This window comes from Nerophis lumbriciformis, linkage group LG11, assembly GCF_033978685.3.
Source record: "Nerophis lumbriciformis linkage group LG11, RoL_Nlum_v2.1, whole genome shotgun sequence".
Classification (NCBI taxonomy): domain Eukaryota; kingdom Metazoa; phylum Chordata; class Actinopteri; order Syngnathiformes; family Syngnathidae; genus Nerophis; species Nerophis lumbriciformis.
The window spans coordinates 53,831,596-53,846,754 of NC_084558.2; the positions used below are offsets into that span (position 1 = coordinate 53,831,596).

At 39.4% G+C, this 15,159-nt stretch overlaps 1 protein-coding gene across 1 annotated transcript in view; it reads left to right on the plus strand.

Annotated features, from left to right (window-relative positions):
• Positions 1 to 3,449: 3,449 nt before the first annotated feature.
• Positions 3,450 to 15,159, plus strand: part of fgf10a (fibroblast growth factor 10a) — a 114,889-nt gene continuing 103,179 nt past the window's right edge. The window contains exon 1 of the mRNA XM_061966368.2: positions 3,450 to 4,335. Within this exon, the coding sequence (XP_061822352.1) occupies positions 3,888 to 4,335 (448 nt within the window). The 5' untranslated portion in view covers positions 3,450 to 3,887. The remainder of the gene's footprint in view (positions 4,336 to 15,159) is intronic.

The following is a 15,159-nucleotide window of genomic DNA, read 5'->3' on the forward strand; positions in this document are numbered from 1 at the left end:
TTTCCGATTTCCTGGAATTTTGGGAAAATTGGGAATTTGTACTAGAGGGAAAAAAAGATAACGTTTGTTATCCCAACTAAGAAGACTGTTTTGAAGGTGGAATGGTCAAAAACTAATTAAAAATGTGGACTGTGAAAACTTTCCAGGAAGAGGTGAAAATAGGGCTTTGGAAAACTGGTAATTCTGGGAATTCCTGGATTTTTTTTTTTTTACTTTAAAAATTGTAGTTTGATGGTTCAAGGTGAGTGGAGTGTGTGCATGGTAGAATAGTTCCAATTGGTTGAGAAATGTGGGATATGGAGAGGTTTGTATAACCTTCTATTCATTGTCAATGGGGGTAAAATTACTGTAAAATTGGGGAAAACCGGGAATTTTGAGAAAGGGAAAACATCTTTTGCGATCGATATATCGTAAGAGTAGTCTGTGGATGGTTGAAAAGTCGGAATCTGGTTAAAAAATGTTGAGAACTTAAGGCATTGTAGAACTAAGTCCAAGTCTAACTAAGAATACATCTATTCATTTGTATAGGAATATCCCGGGAATTTGGGGAAAAGTGGGAAATTTTGAAAATGTTGATACTTGAACTATGTCAAGACGTGGACTATGGTGTGTTTGTTTTCCCGAGATGCAAGTAAAGCTGGACTGGTCATGGCGTGAAGGTAAATACATATTTAATAATAACACTCAAAGGAACAAAAAGCGCGCTCAAGGCGGATGTACAAACTTGACCAACGAAACAAAAAGACTTGCACGTGGGCAAAAAAACTGTGAACAAAAACACTAACTGTGGCATTAATAGAAAAAACTTACTTGGACATGGCATGAAGTGCGCAGAGGTAGACAGAGTGTGACAGGGGTAAGAATGCGGGATGTCACCAGAACGACAAACTGAAAACAATGAACTTAAATACTACAGACATGCCTCGCGCATGGCATTCGGAATGGCTCGATAGGAAGTTACGGGAAGCAGTGTCGATTGTCATTGTTGTTACGCGATTTCGTGAATAAAACTTTAAAAAAAAAAAGTTTTCTTAATTAATGAAAAACCGTATTTTTTATCACTGCAACCGTAACCCGGAATAGGTTGATGAAAACCGTACTAATTACGGGAAAACCGGAGTAGTTGGCAGGTATGTGTATGTAATATGGCTTTTAATTTTTTGAGGCTCCAGACAGATTTGTTTTTGTATTTTTGGTCCAATATGGCTCTTTCAACATTTTGGGTTGCCGACCCCTGGTCTAGATGATATGAATGGGTTGGTGTTGGAATTTTTGAAATGTGTTGTAAATGTTGACGTAACAACAGTTTGAATTGAGAATGGGTATTTCGGATTTCCTGGAATTTTGGGAAAATTGAGAATTTGTCCATCCATCCATCCATCTTCTTCCGCTTATCCGAGGTCGGGTCGCGGGGGCAGCAGCCTAAGCAGGGAAGCCCAGACTTCCCTCTCCCCAGCCACTTCGTCTAGCTCTTCCTGTGGGACCCCGAGGCGTTCCCAGGCCAGCCGGGAGACATAGTCTTCCCAACGTGTCCTGGGTCTTCCCCGCGGCCTCCTACCGGTCGGACGTGCCCTAAACACCTCCCTAGGGAGGCGTTCGGGTGGCATCCTGACCAGATGCCCGAACCACCTCATCTGGCTCCTCTCGATGTGGAGGAGCAGCGGCTTTACTTTGAGCTCCCCCCGGATGGCAGAGCTTCTCACCCTATCTCTAAGGGAGAGCCCCGCCACCCGGCGGAGGAAACTCATTTCGGCCGCTTGTACCCGTGATCTTGTCTTTTCGGTCATAACCCAAAGCTCATGACCATAGGTGAGGATGGGAACGTAGATCGACCGGTAAATTGAGAGCTTTGCCTTCCGGCTCAGCTCTTTCTTCACCACAACGGATCGATACAGCGTCCGCATTACTGAAGACGCCGCACCAATCCGCCTGTCGATCTTGAAGATCGACAGGCGGATCGAGAATGGATCGAGATCGGATTGAGAATTTGTACGAGAAAAAAAAAAATAACGTTTGTTATCCAACTAAGAGGACTGTTTTGAAGGTGGAATAGTCAAAAACTAATGAAAAATGTGCACTGTGAAAACTTTCCAGGAAGAGGTCAAAATAGGGCTTTGGAAAACAGGTCATTCTGGAAATTTCTGGGTTGCCGACCCCTGGTCTAGATGATATGAATGGGTTGGTGTTGGAATTTTTGAAATGTGTTGTAAATGTTGACGTAACAACAGTTTGAATTGAGAATGGGTATTTCCGATTTCTTGGAATTTTGGAAAAATTGGGAATTTGTACGAGAAAAAAAAATAACGTTTGTTATCCAACTAAGAGGACTGTTTTGAAGGTGGAATGGTCAAAAACTAATGAAACATGTGCACTGTGAAAACTTTCCAGGAAGAGGTCAAAATAGGGCTTTGGAAAACAGGTAATTCTGGAAATTTCTGGAACTTTTTGATGGTCGTTTAATGGTGTAAAGTGAGTGGAGTGTGTGGATGGTGGAACTGTTCAAATTGGTTGAGAAATGTGGGATAAGGAGAGGTTTGTATCAACACAGAGCTGATATGTGTAGAGAAGTTGGGGCAATGGAGGATCGGTTGAATCGGTGAGAATCGAGTGAATAAAAGAGATTAAAGTGGTGAACTTTTCCTTCCCTCCGTGCTCAGCAATGAGGAGACTGCAACACCAGGGGGATGGAAAGAGAAACCCCCCCCCCACCAGACTCATACACGGTTCTTGAAAGCTGATACGTGTAGAGAAGTTGGGGCAATGGAGGATCGGTTGAATCGGTGAGAATCGAGTGAATAAAAGAGATTAAAGTGGTGAACTTTTCCTTCCCTCCGTGCTCAGCAATGAGGAGACTGCAACACCAGGGGGATGGAAAGAGAAACCCCCCCCCCCCCCCCCACCAGACTCATACACGGTTCTTGAAAGCTGATACGTGTAGAGAAGTTGGGGCAATGGAGGATCGGTTGAATCGGTGAGAATCGAGTGAATAAAAGAGATTAAAGTGGTGAACTTTTCCTTCCCTCCGTGCTCAGCAATGAGGAGACTGCAACACCAGGGGGATGGAAAGAGAAACCCCCCCCCCCGCACCAGACTCATACACGGTTCTTGAAAGCTGATACGTGTAGAGAAGTTGGGGCAATGGAGGATCGGTTGAATCGGTGAGAATCGAGTGAATAAAAGAGATTAAAGTGGTGAACTTTTCCTTCCCTCCGTGCTCAGCAATGAGGAGACTGCAACACCAGGGGGATGGAAAGAGAAACCCCCCCCCCCCCCACCAGACTCATACACGGTTCTTGAAAGCCAGTGGTCTGCACAGACGTCCAATCACACCAGGAGATGAGGTGTGGGGCGGGTTGGCAGCAGATAAATAAGGTGAAAGCAGAAACCAGGCTCAAGTCCGCACAGCTGATAGAGAGGAGGGAGAGAGAGAGAGAGAAGGAGGAAGAGGCCTAAAAGGAGAGAGAGAGCAATAGAAGAGAGGCGACGCTGCACAGAGCTCACACACTCGGAGAGGAGCCACCACAGACTTGCACCCGCTCGGAGAGTTTGGATCCTTCCTTTTTTCCTGGTCTTCTTTCTGGATTCCTGCAGTTTTTGGTGTTGCTACTTTGTTGGACCATCTCTCTGGGAGGAGACTTTGAAACTGAACGAATGAGCTGATCCAAAAAAGACTTTTAAGGAGGACTGGGAGGAAACCCAACTGACTTATGGATGTCCGAGCATTCCTAAGCAGCTGGTGAGGGACCAAGCCGCACTGGGACTCTGGTCCAAAAGGTTGTGGGTTGAGGGGAGGGGGGGGACTCTCCCGCTGGTGTTCCCTCGCCCTGCGCTCGGCTCAGCATGCTCCAGCCCCTGAGCTCCTCCACAGCTCCTCAGGCTCCACTACCATGTGTAGATGGACAGTGACACAAGGTGCACCGGTGGTCTGGTTCTCCTCCCGCCTCCGCGGCGCAACCTTGACGCGCTTCATCCCCCTCGCCTTCCTCCTCCTGCTCCGGCCCTCCTGGTCCTCGCCGCTGTCCTCGCCGCCCACTTCTAGCCAGAGCCACCATGCCGCCGGATTGGGGAGCCCGCCGCGCCACCCCGTCGTCTGGCAGGAGGCCTCGCCGTCCGCCGTGTCGCCGGCGCCCCTCCGCGCCTCCTCCGCCAGGTTGCCGCGGGCGACCAACCTGTCTTCGCCCTCGGCCGCCGTGGTGGGGCGCCACGTGCGCAGCAGCTACAACCACCTGCAGGGCGACGTGCGCCGGAGGAAACTCTTCTCCTACCAGAAGTTCTTCCTCCGCATCGACAGGAAGGGGAAAGTTAACGGCACCAAGACCGAGGACGATCCTTACAGTAAGTCCCTTCCTTTTCCTAAGAAGTTTTGAAATACAACAACCAAAGTCCTCCATCTTTGAGGACAAAAACCATAAAACTACAGTAGTGGTCTCGCACCTCCATCATCAAAAATGTATATCCAGCATCATTTATCATGGGGGTTCTTCACCTTTTTGGAGCTCGGGGCCAAACTTTTCCACTACAGAGGTACACTCAAATATTAACACTGAATCTTACTCTAGATTTTAATCATATTCAATAACTAGAAAAGGAAATTCCTGAAGGAATTTAGTGTGAATGCTCCAATTCTGAAGTTGAACTGAAATGCTGACAGAATGTAGTGTGAATGTAAGAATAGTTTCAATGTTGGAATTATTTGAATAGGTTGAAAAATGTGGGAATGCTGCAATTTAAAAAAAATGTCCCATATATTTCAATGGGAATTTCCTGGAAATTTGGGAATTTTGGCAAAAGCGGGATTTTTTTAGAAAAATGATTAGGAGCATGAATGTCCTGAATGAGCTGAATTGGTTGGTGTTGGAATTGTTTAAATCGGTCAAGAAATGTTGAAGTAGTAAATGGTATTAGGGAAATTTTGGGGAAATCAGGATTTAAAAAAAAAAAAAAGGTATAAAATTTGAATGTTGTGAATGAGTTGAAATCGTTGGTGTTGGAAATTTTCAAATCGGTCGAGAAATGTTGAAGTAGTAATATTTTTAATGGAGAAATGGTACTACAGAATTCCCGGAATTTTGGGAAAACCGGGAATTTTTCCAGTTAAAAACACAACTTTATTTTTTGTCCTGATTAATAGGAATGATTTGACGGTGGAACGGTTGAAGTGGGTTGAAAAATGTGGGAATGCTACAATTTAAAAAAATGTCCCATTCATTTCAATGGGAACTTCCTGGAAATTTGGGAATTTTAGGAAAAGCGGGATTTTTTAGAAAAATAATTCGGAGCATGAATGTCCTGAATGAGCTGATTTGGTTGGTGTTGGAATTGTTTAAATCGGTCAAGAAATGTTGAAGTAGTAAATGCTATTAGGGAAATTTTGGGGAAATCAGGATTATTTTTTTTTAAATGGTATAAAACTTGAATGTTGTGAATGAGTTGAAATCGTTGGTTTCGGAAATTTTCAAATCGGTCGAGAAATGTTGAAGTAGTAATATTTTTAATGGTGAAATGGTATTACAGAATTCCCGGAATTTTGGGAAAACCGGGAATTTTTCCAGTTAAAAACACAACTTTGTTTTTTGTCCTGAGTAAGAGGAATGTTTTGACGGTGGAACGGTTGAAGTGAGTTGAAAAATGTGGAAGGAGTAGACGGTAGAAAAAAGGGTGAAAATAGGGCTTTGGAAAACCAGAAATTCTGGAAAGTCCTGGAATTGTTTTTAACTTGGAAAAATGATAGTTAAATGTCCAGGATGAGTGGAATATGTTGAAGGTGGAATGGTTTGAATCGGTTGAAAAATGTGGAAATGGTGGAAGTTTGAAAAATAGGCTGAACACTTTGAAGTTGGATCGGTTTGAAGTCGGGTTAGAAAATGTGGAAGGTAGAGCGCGCCGAAATGTGGAGAAGAAGAAGAAGAAGAAGAAATAGAAGTAAAATGCTGATTGAATGTAGTGTGAATGTAAGAATAGTTTGAATGTTGGAATGGTTTGAATCGGTTGAAAAATGTGGGAATTGTGCAACTTGGAAAAATGTCCCATTCATTTCAATGGGAATTTCCTGGAAATTTGGGAATTTTGGGAAAAGCTGGATTTTTTGAAAAATGATTATGAGCATGAATGTCCTGAATGAGCTGAATTGGTTGGTGTTGGAATTGTTTAAATTGGTCAAGAAATGTTGAAGTAGTAAATGGTATTGGGGAAATTTGGGGGAAATCAGGATTTTCTTTTTTAAAATGGTATAAAACTTGAATGTTAAGAATGAGTTGAAATCGTTGGTGTTGGAAATTTTCAAATCGGTCGAGAAATGTTGAAGTAGTAATATTTTTAATGGTGAAATGGTATTACAGAATTCCCGGAATTTTGGGAAAACCGGGAATTTTTCCAGTTAAAAACACAACTTTGTTTTTTGTCCTGATTAAGAGGAATGATTTGACGGTGGAACGGTTGAAGTGAGTTGAAAAATGTGGAAGGAGTAGACGGTAGAAAAAAGGGTGAAAATAGGGCTTTGGAAAACCAGAAATTCTGGAAAGTCCTGGAATTGTTTTTAACCTGGAAAAATGATAGTTAAATGTCCAGGATGAGTGGAATATGTTGAAGGTGGAATGGTTTGAATCGGTTGAAAAATGTGGAAATGGTGGAAGTTTGAAAAATAGGCTGAACACTTTGAAGTTGGACCGGTTTGAAGTCGGGTTAGAAAATGTGGAAGGTAGAGCGCGCCAAAATGTGGAGAAGAAGAAAAAGAAGAAGAATAAATAGAAGTCAAATGCTGATTGAATGTAGTGTGAATGTAAGAATAGTTTGAATGTTGGAATGGTTTGAATAGGTAGAAAAATGTGGGAATGCTGCAATTAAAAAAAAAATGTCCCATTCATTTCAATGGGAACTTCCTGGAAATTTGGGGATTTTGGGAAAAGCCGGATTTTTTAGAAAAATGATTAGGAGCATGAATGTCCTGAATGAGCTGAATTGGTTGGTGTTGGAATTGTTTAAATCGGTCAAGAAATGTTGAAGAACAGTTTTTTAATTGACAAATGGTATTTTGGAATTTCAGGGAAAGTTCTTAAATTGAGTAGTCGACAGAAAAAAGGGTGAAAATACAGTTTGGAAAACTGGGAATTCCTGGAATTTTTTTTTTAATTGGAAAAATGATGGTTTGAATGTCCAGGATGAGTGGAATATGTTGAAGGTGGGATGGTTTGAATAGGTTGAAAAATGTGGGAATTGTGCAACTTGTAAAAATGTCCCAATCATTTCAATGGGAACTTCCTGGAAATGTGGGAATTTTGGGAAAAGCGGGATTTTTTAGAAAAATTATTATGAGCATGAATGTCCTGACTGAGCTGAATTGGTTGGTGTTGGAATTGTTTAAATTGGTCAAGAAATGTTGAAGAACAGTTTTTTAATTGACAAATGGTATTTTGGAATTTCAGGGGAAAACGGGAATTTTTTAAGTTCTTAAACTAACTTGTTTGTTTGTCCTGATTAAGAGGAATGTTTTGACAGTGGAACGGTTGAAATGGGTTGAAAAATGTGAAAGGAGTCATTGCACAAAAAAAGGTTGGAAATGCGGTTAGAAAAAAAACAAGAATTCCTGGAAATTTGTTGAATGTGGAAAAATTATAGTTTGAATGTCCAGGATGAGTGGAATATGTTGAAGGTGGAATGGTTCGAATAGGTTGAAAAATGTGGGAATTGTGCAACTTGGAAAAATGTCCAATTCATTTCAATGGGAACTTCCTGGAAATTTGGGGATTTTGGGAAAAGCGGGATTTTTCTGGAAATGATCAAGAAATCGGTCAAGAAATGTTGAAGTAGTAACAGTTTTTTCATTGAAAAATGGTATTACGGAATTTCGGGAAAACTAAGAGGAATGCTTTGACGGTGGAACGGTTGAAGTGGGTTGAAAAATGTGGGAGGAGTAGTCGACAGAAAAAAAGGGTGAAAATAGAGTTTGGAAAACTGGGAATTCCTGGAATTTTTTTTTTAATTGGAAAAATGATGGTTTGAATGTCCTGGATGAGTGGAATATGTTGAAGGTGGAATGGTTTGAATACGTTGAAAAATGTGCGAATTGTGCAACTTGGAAAAATGTCCCAATCATTTCAATGGAAACTTCCTGGAAATTTAGGATTTTTGGGAAAAGCGGAATTTAAAAAAAAAATGATTAGGAGCATAAATGTCCTGAATGAGCTGAATTGGTTGGTGTTGGAATTGTTTAAATTGGTCAAGAAATGTTGAAGTAGTAAATGGTATTAGGGAAATTTTGGGGAAATCAGGATTTAAAAAAAAAAATGGTATAAAACTTGAATGTTGTGAATGAGTTGAAATCGTTGGTGTCGGAAATTTTCAAATCGGTCGAGAAATGTTGAAGTAGTAATATTTTTAATGGTGAAATGGTATTACAGAATTCCCGGAATTTGGGGAAAACTGGGAATTTTTCCAGTTAAAAACACAACTTTGTTTTTTGTCCTGATTAAGAGGAATGATTTGACGGTGGAACGGTTGAAGTGAGTTGAAAAATGTGGAAGGAGTAGACGGTAGAAAAAAGGGTGAAAATAGGGCTTTGGAAAACCAGAAATTCTGGAAAGTCCTGGAATTGTTTTTAACTTGGAAAAATGATAGTTAAATGTCCAGGATGAGTGGAATATGTGGAAGGTGGAATGGTTTGAATCGGTTGAAAAATGTGGAAATGGTGGAAGTTTGAAAAATAGGCTGAACACTTTGAAGTTGGAACGGTTTGAAGTCGGGTTAGAAAATGTGGAAGGTAGAGCGCGCCGAAATTTGGAGAAGAAGAAGAAATACACGAATTTTGGTGTAGAAAACATGTGTGAATGTTCCGGAACATTCACACAATTATATCAAAAATAACGTGATATGATAAATCTTGTCAAATGATAGGAAAGTATGTGTGAATCACAAAGATCATTATCAAGGCTTAGGTCAGGCTGATTGCAAAAAATAAATGCATAAGATAAAAAACATTCTCAGTAAATTAATAATAAACTATATAAATGTAGATATTTTTTAAACTGTCAATCAAATTAAAATGCAAATGAAAATTCAGCTTCACCACTTTGGTCATAATTTGGGCGCTCAAGAAACTCCAGACTTCTTCTGTTTGTTGGATATTACTGCCCCGAGTGGCGGGAAAGTGTACTACCACCGAGTACTTATGTGCACAACAGCTCAGAAACTGATCGCCTGGTTATATATATATATATATATATATATATATATATATATATATATATATATATATATATATATATATATATATATATATGTATGTGTGGGGAAAAAAATCACAAGACTATTTCATCTCTACAGGCCTGTTTCATGAGGGGGGGTACCCTCAATCATCAGGAGATTTTAATGGGAGCATTCGCATACCACGGTTTATATAGGGTACAGAGTGGGTGGGTACAGGCTGGCCTAGGGGCGTGGTGATTGGCTCATGTGTTACCTAGGAGGTGTTTCCGTCTATGGCGGCATGTTGTTACAATTTCGCTGCGCTTGTTGAGGGATGACAGGTCTGGACGGTAAATAATAAACAGTTTCTCTTTCAAGCATAGGTTGCATCTTTTATTACCACTATTGTAAGGTGTGCTGGATGCAAGAATTTGCCATGTTATTGAATATTCAACATTATTGTCTTTGAGGTCCCAAATGTGTTTGCTGAGTTCTGTGGTATTTCGCAGGTTTTTGTTCCTGAAAGAAGCCTTGTGATTGTTCCATCTGGTTTTGAATTCACCCTCGGTTAATCCTACATATGTGTCGGATGTGTTAATGTCCTTGCGTATTACCTTAGATTGGTAGACAACTGATGTTTGTAAGCACCCCCCGTTGAGGGGGCAATCAGGTTTCTTTCGACAGTTACATGCTTTGTTGGTTTTGGAGTCGCTCTGACTGGGGGTCGACGGCTCATTTGCAATTGTTTTGTTGTGGTTTGAGATGATTTGTCGTATATTGTTCATGCAGCTGTAGCTCAATTTAATGTTGTTCTTGTTGAATACTTTTCTTAGGTTGTTGTCTTTGGGAAAGTGTTTGTCAATCAGATTGAGGAATTTGTGTCCAATGTTAGTTGAGACGTTTTTGCTGTATGGGGGGTTGTACCAGATGATGTCGTTTCGTTTTCTGTTCTTTTTTGGCTGGTTTCCTGGCGTGGGTTCATAGGTGAGGGTGAAATTGTATCCGCTTTCATCAAGGGCTTATTGGTACGGGGGGGTTGCTTGGTCAAATTCAGCTTTGCTAGATGACAGCATCGATAGCCTTTTATTGATTCCGGTAGGTATTCTTTTCGTGGTGGTGGGTGGGTGGTTGCTGTCATGGTGCACGTATTGGAGTGTTGTGTTGGATTTCGTGAATGGTTGGTAGCTGTTATTTCTCAGGTTGAAAGTGACGTCAAGGAAGTTGACGGTTTGCTTGTTGGCTTCAATCGTGATCCGTAGGCCGTTCTCTTTGAAAATTTGGCATATCATGAGCCAATCACCACGCCCCTAGGCCAGCCTGTACCCACCCACTCTGTACCCTATATAAACCCGTGGTATGCGAATGCTCCCATTAAAATCTCCTGATGATTGAGGGTACCCCCCCTCATGAAACAGGCCTGTAGAGATGAAATAGTCTTGTGATTTTTTTTCCCACACATACATATATCGCGCTCTACTACGGTATCGAGCACTATTTTTTTGGATAACCTTATTAAGACATATATATATATATATATATATATATATATATATATATATATATATATATATATATATATATAATATACTAAAAAAAATCTAGTTTTGAGTCAGAATCATCACTTTTTTTTTTTTTTTTGCGTTTTGTCATTGATACTTGGGTTGCAGTAATGAACTATTCTAGTAATCAAGTCATTTGTTTGATTAATCAAGTAATCAACACACATTTTTTTGGCCCTAATGCGCATTTTAGGGAAATAGTTTGATTAAAAAAACTTATTTTACTGATGACCTTTTTCCTTATAAATTCAGAACATTGAAATGGCACTTTGACCATGAGAGCATCACTATATAGCGGGTCTGGGCGATACGGCTGAAAACTGTATCACGATATCAGTATTTCATATTGGTCTATATCGATAAATATTGGTATTTTTTAATGGCCTAAGGGGGAAAAAAGACTTGAAATGTAACTTCCTCTGATTATAATCCCTCAGCTATCAAGGCAGAGAGCAAATGTCAACAAACACTCAAACAATGTCAACAAAATGTTAAAATCACATTGAACACTGAACTATAACCTCTTAAAATGAAGGAGTATATAAGAAATGTTTAATAAAGTGTAAGAAAATAGTGCAAAGTGTGAAAATGTACACATAGAGAAACCTGAACATAACTATTTTCTGCAGTGCTAGGAAGTTGCAGCTGTGCTCTAAAGGGTGAGCACGGCAAAGGTGGTCTACATTGGTCTGACTACGGCCCTTTTGAAAAAACAAAAACAAAATATTATTGCCATACTGTCCAGGTGACTTTTCCTCTTTTATCCACAATTTTTTCATTTTGACTTTCTCTTCTCAATCCATGCAAAGTTGTTAATTGATACTATCACTGTCATGTTTACCATAGAGCCAGTGCCTTTGTTCATGCAACCAAGATTTCTTCCCATGGAAAAAATAAAACACATTTTTTATTCATATCGAGTCATGTCTACCTCAATTTTTTTTATATTGTTTTATCGCCCAGCCCTACTCGATATTACTAATTTAAAAAAAAAAACTGTGTAACATTAATCAAGGTGATACATAATAAAAACTAACTTTTAGACAAAGTATGGTACATTGAGATGTAACACATTTAAAAAGGTATTACTTGAAAGACAGGTGTTTGGTTTTTGAACAAACAACAAGTTAGCATTAGCATACAAACAGTAGATGCTAACATGTTCTTTATGTGCATCAAACATATACGATGGCGTGAGATACTCAAATAGATGTATACCTTGATAAATATGCAGGTTGCATCCTGGTAATGTGCTGCATCATCGCTGACATTTGGCAGAGCAAAACATTTCCCCACAATGTCAGTCTTTTTTTATTTTAAATTAGCTTCTCTAGTCTTCTTTGGGCCCTTTGCTCTCTTTCTTCCCCGTCTTGTGACCGTCTCTCTCGGCACTATGCTGTCCCCGCCACACAAACACCCACAGACGACATCACCCGCAGCGCGGCACCGCTCTCGTGTTTGCTCAATTGGAGCGGACTGGATTTTTTTAATAAATCAAACGCATTTAACACATCATCGAAACAACATGATACAAATCAAATTTATTTTCGAATCGAATTAATCGATTTAATCAATGGATCTTTGCAGCCCTTGTTGATACTTGGTTGAGAAATGTGGGATATGGAGAGGTTTGTATATTCACTATTCATTGTCAATTGGGGTAAAATTACCGGAAAACTGAGAATTTGGGGAATTTGTGTTCAATATATCGTAAGAGTAGTGTGTGTGGATGGTTCAAAACTCAGAATCAGGTTTAAAAATGTTGAGAATTTAGGGTATTGTAGAACTAAGAATACATCCATTTATTTGAATAGGAATATCCCGGGAATATGGGAATTTCAAGAAGACCGGGAATTTTTGAAAATGTTAATACTACAACTATTGTCCTAGATGATATGAAAAGGTTGGTGTTGGAATTTTTTAAATGGGTTGAAAAATGTTGACGTAATAACAGTTTGAATTGAGAATGGGTATTTCGGAATTCCTGGAATTTTGGGAAAACTGGGAATTTGTGTGGAAGAAAAGATAAGTTTTGTTATCCCAACTAAGAGGACTGTTTTGAAGGTGGAATGGTCAAAAACGAATGAAAAATGTGGACTGTAAAAACTTTCCAGGAAGAGGTGAAAATAGGGCTTTGGAAAACCGGTCATTCTGGGATTTCCTGGTATTTTCTTTAGAACTTGGAAAATAGTAGTTTGATGGTCCAAGGTGAGTGGAGTGGAGCGGTTCGAATGGGTTGAGAAATGTGGGATATGGAGAGGTTTGTATATTTACTATTCATTGTCAATGGGGGTAAAATTCCCGGAATTTCCGGTAATTTGGGGAAAGGGAAAACATGTTTTGCATTCAATGTATCGTAAGAGTAGTGTGTGTGGATGGTTGAAAAGTCGGAATCTGGTTTAAAAATGGCGCAAAATTTAGAGAATTTAGGGTATTGTCGAACTAAGAATACATCTATTCATTTAAATATCCCGGGAATTTGGGAATTTCAAGAAAACCGCACATTTTTAAAAAATGTGATACTAAAACTATTGTCCTAGATGATATGAAAAGGTTGGTGTTGGAACTTTTGAAACGGGTTGAAAAATGTTGACGTAACAACAGTTTGAATTGAGAATGGGTATTTCGGAATTCCTGGAGTTTTGGGAAAACTGGGAATTTGTACAAGAACTAAAAGGAATATTTTGAAAGTGTTTTGAAGGTGGAATGGTCAAAAACGAATGAAAAGTGTGGACTGTGAAAACTTTCCAGGAAGAGGTGAAAATAGGGCTTTGGAAAACCGGTAGTTCTGGGATTTCCTGGAATTTTTTTAGAACTTGGAAAATAGTAGTTTGATGGTTGAGGGTGAGTAGAGTGTGTGGATGGTGGAACAGTTCCAATGGGTTGAGAAATGTGGGATATGGAGAGGTTTGTATATTTCCTATTCATTGTCAATGGGGGTAAAATTCCCGGAATTTACGGGAAAACCAGGAATTTTGGGAAAGGGAAAACATGTTTTGCGTTTGATATATCGTAAGAGTAGTGTGTGTGGGTTGTTGAAAAGTTGGAATCTGGTTAAAAAATGTTGAGAAATTAGGGCATTGTGTAACTAACAATACATCTATTCATTTGAATACGAATATCCTGGGAAATTGGGGAAAACCGGGAACTTTTGAAAATGTTGATACTTGAACTATTGTCCTAGATGATATGAATGGGTTGGTGTTGGAATTTTTTTAATCGGTTGAAAAACGTTGACGTAATAACAGTTTGAATTGAGAATGGGTATTTTGGAATTCCTGGAATTTTGGGAAAACTGGGAATTTGTGTGAAAAAAAAAAAAAAAGATAACGTTTGTTGTCCCAACTAAGAGGACTGTTTTGAAGGGGGAATGGTCAAAAAGGAATGAAAAATGTGGACTGTGAAAACTTTCCAGGAAGAGGTGAAAATAGGGCTTTGGAAAACAGGTAGTTCTGGGATTTCCTGGATTTTTTTTAGAACTTGGAAAATAGTAGTTTGATGGTCCAAGGTGAGTGGAGTGTGTGGATGGTGGAACAATTCCAATGGGTTGAGAAATGTGGGATATGGAGAGGTTTGTATATTTCCTATTCATTGTCAATGGGGGTAAAATTCCCGGAATTTACGGGAAAACCAGGAATTTTGGGAAAGGGAAAACTTGTTTTGCGTTTGATATATCGTAAGAGTAGTGTGTGTGGATTGTTGAAAAGTTGGAATCTGGTTAAAAAATGTTGAGAATTTAGGGTATTGTAGAACTAAGAATACATCCATTTATTTGAATAGGAATATCCCGAGAATTTCGGAATTTGGGGAAAGCCGGGAAATTTTGAAAATGTTGATACTACAACTATTTTCCTAGATGATGTGAATGGGTTGGTGTTGGAATTTTTGAAATGGGTTGAAAAATGTTGACGTAACAACAGTTAGCATTGAGAATGGGTATTTCGAGATTCCTGGAATTTGGGGAAAACTGGGAATTTGTACAAAGACTAAAAGGAATATTTTGAAAATGTTTTGAAGGTGGAATGGTCAACAAGGAATGAAAAATGTGGACTGTGAAAACTTTCCAGGAAGAGGTGAAAATAGGGGTTTGGAAAACTGGTAGTTCTGGGATTTCCTGGAATTTTTTTAGAACTTGGAAAATAGTAGTTTGATGATTGAGGGTGAGTAGAGTGTGTGGATGGTGGAATAGTTCCAATGGGTTGAGAAATGTGGGATATGGAGAGGTTTGTATATTTCCTATTCATTGTCAATGGGGGTAAAATTACCGGAATTTACGGGAAAACCGGGAATTTTGGGAAAGGGAAAACATGTATATATCGTAAGAGTGGTGTGTTTGGATAGTTGAAAAGTCAGAATCTGGTTTAAAAATGTTGAGAAATTAGGCCATTGTGTAACTAACAATACATCTATTCATTTGAAT